The sequence below is a fragment of the Myzus persicae genome, unplaced genomic scaffold, assembly GCF_001856785.1.
Source record: "Myzus persicae strain clone G006 unplaced genomic scaffold, MPER_G0061.0, whole genome shotgun sequence".
NCBI lineage: Eukaryota > Metazoa > Arthropoda > Insecta > Hemiptera > Aphididae > Myzus > Myzus persicae.
This window is the reverse complement of record NW_019104442.1, coordinates 1561-4179: the sequence shown is the minus strand read 5'-3', so window position 1 is coordinate 4179 and position 2619 is coordinate 1561. Positions and strand designations below refer to the sequence as shown.

At 33.8% G+C, this 2619-nt stretch overlaps 1 protein-coding gene across 1 annotated transcript; it reads left to right on the top strand.

Moving 5' to 3' along the window:
* Positions 1 to 783: 783 nt before the first annotated feature.
* Positions 784 to 2213, top strand: LOC111042174. Its single transcript, XM_022326695.1, has 4 exons — positions 784 to 960; positions 1043 to 1435; positions 1518 to 1718; positions 1801 to 2213. The coding sequence occupies exons 1-4, from the start codon at positions 784 to 786 to the stop codon at positions 1906 to 1908; spliced, it is 879 nt and encodes a 292-aa protein (XP_022182387.1). The 3' UTR covers positions 1909 to 2213.
* Positions 2214 to 2619: the final 406 nt, after the last annotated feature.

Sequence of the window (2619 nt, the reverse complement as noted above, 5' to 3'; positions counted from 1 at the left end):
TGAAGTAAAGAGGGCACTCAGAATAATAACAATTTAAATTATAGTCAGCCTATATTAGCATTAATAAAAAAACAATTCTTTTTAAATAAACACAAAAAAAACTCCGGGGAAAATGTTTAAGCTTTAAAAGTTTAAAATTATGTCCTAAAAGGTATTATAAATTAAAATTCGTAATAACCATTTTATAGCGTTTATTTTATTATAAAAAGTTGTAAATTAAAAAAAAACTAAATTAAAAATTAGTATAGTAAGTACCATATTTATATTTACATTATTCATTTATATTTCTTTTGTTTGTTTAATATTTTTTAAGTTTTTTTCAGCTTTTTTCAGCATAGGAACACCTCCAAAATGGCACTGAGATCACAATTACGTCATCCTAGCCAATGACGAAGATGAAGGAGTTGGTGCTCCAAACATCCACATGCAAGATCACACCTATGTCCAACAGTTGCCTGCAGTTCAGATTCAGCCCCAACCGGAAGAAGATAGAGAAGCATCAGAAGATGGACCAGCACTTGATGAAGAAGAAGATGGAACAGTAGAACAAGAAGAAGATGGAGCAGTAGAACAAGAAGATGGAACAGTAGAACAAGAAGAACATGGAGCACAAGAAACTGTTATGGATGCAGAATCAAGAACATATTGAGTAATACCCGGCATTAGACTCAACTCAAAATTGTATGTGGACCATTTGGGATTCAAATATTATCGAAAGAAGTTACTGATCAATACGATAAATCTCTTTTAAGAGCAACGAAAAAATCCCAGAGGTGATATAATATGTGCCATGGTTCAGCATCAATCAGTATTAATCAGAGGGACAACCGGCTTCGTATTGTAACTGATCGCAATCATGATCCAGAAGCAATTGACTTAGATGTTTCATTCTTGAGGAACGCACTCGATGAAAGAGCTGTTGAACACACAGTTACAACCCCATCAGTTCTTCAACCCCCGGTCTTTACAACAGTGAAATAATGAAGTAAGTTAGTACCTTAATTGTTGTGGTGAAATACTAATATATAAATTATGCTAAAAATGTATTAATTTGTTATACTGTTTTAGACATCCTCAAGCTGCCATAAGCTATACATTCCTCCAGACACAATCAAGAATAAAAAGGATGAGACAATCAAGACGCCCACAATTGCCTCGTGACATTCATGAACTTTTAGAAATGTTGAGGAACCCCCAAAACACAAATTACGCTTCTACATTTCAATTCCCTCCTTCAGCATTTTTCAATCAAGAATTGATTGTGAATGGAGTAATTGTAGGAGTTATTTTTGCAAACATTTCTGCAATCGACAGATATCGTCAAGCATTGGCTACAGTAGAGATGGTTGGGATATATGGTACATATAAGACAGTTCCTCAAGTGCCAAGGGACTTGCGATATTTTCTGACATTTCAAATACTCTACAAAAGTGTAGTAAGCAATTTATTATGTTGATATTCGTTATTACTTATTACTGTTGTCATAATGGTCTAATATACTGTTATTTACAATTTAGGCATTCCCAATGGTCTATGTCCTTTTGGGGAGTGAGACTGAAGAATCATACTCTGCTTTATTCACTGTCATACGCGATATTCTACCACTGAATTATGACAGAATCCGTTTTGTAACCGATTATGAGCGTGCTCTTATGAATGCTGTCCAGCGAATATTTCCAAATAGAGATTTGCTCTGCTGTTGGTTCCATTTCACGCAGGTACTATAAAACATTTCATTATTATCATACCTGCCAGGTAAACCTAACAATATTTATTTAAAATTTTTTATGAATTTTACAGTCAGTTGTTAGATATTGTCACCCAAAAGTTAATGGTGTCTTGAATTTGGTGAAGAGGCATGAAGCGGCAGCTCGTATTTTCAGAATGGTCATTTTGAGTTTTGTTTAAAAGTAAACATTGTTGTATTTCATTTGTATTTTATATTGCATTGCCTCATCTACCGGCTGAAAGGGGTAATCCCGGGTGCCCTAATTGTTGTATGGAAGATGGTTTTCATACAATTATCGCGTACACCTTACAATTTCCTGACATCAGTGAGGTTATGAGTCGTTTCCTGAGGGACTATGTATTTGATTATTGGTTTGTGCAAATTGGTCCACGGTGCTTAAGCGTTTTTGGTTAAGATCACCGGACCAACAATTACTTGTAATCTTTCCATTCAACGTTGCTCACACAAATTGGACGCCACCCTATTTGGGATTTCCTTCGGAGTCGTCATAGTTGCACTTGACCATACCTACTGTGATCTCTATGTTGCATTATCCTATACATGTTTGTGTTATATGTTATGTGTTTTATGTTTGTGTTGTTAGGTACATGTTTAACATAATCAACAGTGTAAGACAATATTGAAGAAATAAACTTAGATCAATGGATGTTAAAAAGTATGAATGATGCAAAAGATGTAGCTAATTATCTAGGTAAGCTTAACTCAAGTTCTTTAAAAACACACTCACATTATTGTAATTAAACATATAAATACATTTTCTATTTATTCACAATTTAATTATCACGTTTTTTGCTCGGTTTTATGTTATAACTTATAAGTAATATAGTAGATGAAGATTCTTGTTCATAAACCAAAATATTTGCACTACA

Coding starts and splice junctions, on each gene's coding strand:
- LOC111042174 (XM_022326695.1), top strand. CDS start 784: ATGTGCCATGGTTCAGCATCAATCAGTATTAATCAGAGGGACAACCGG. Junction 961..1,042: donor CATCAGTTCTTCAACCCCCG/GTCTTTACAACA, acceptor TTATGCTAAAAA/TGTATTAATTTGTTATACTG. Junction 1,436..1,517: donor AAATACTCTACAAAAGTGTA/GTAAGCAATTTA, acceptor TTTACAATTTAG/GCATTCCCAATGGTCTATGT.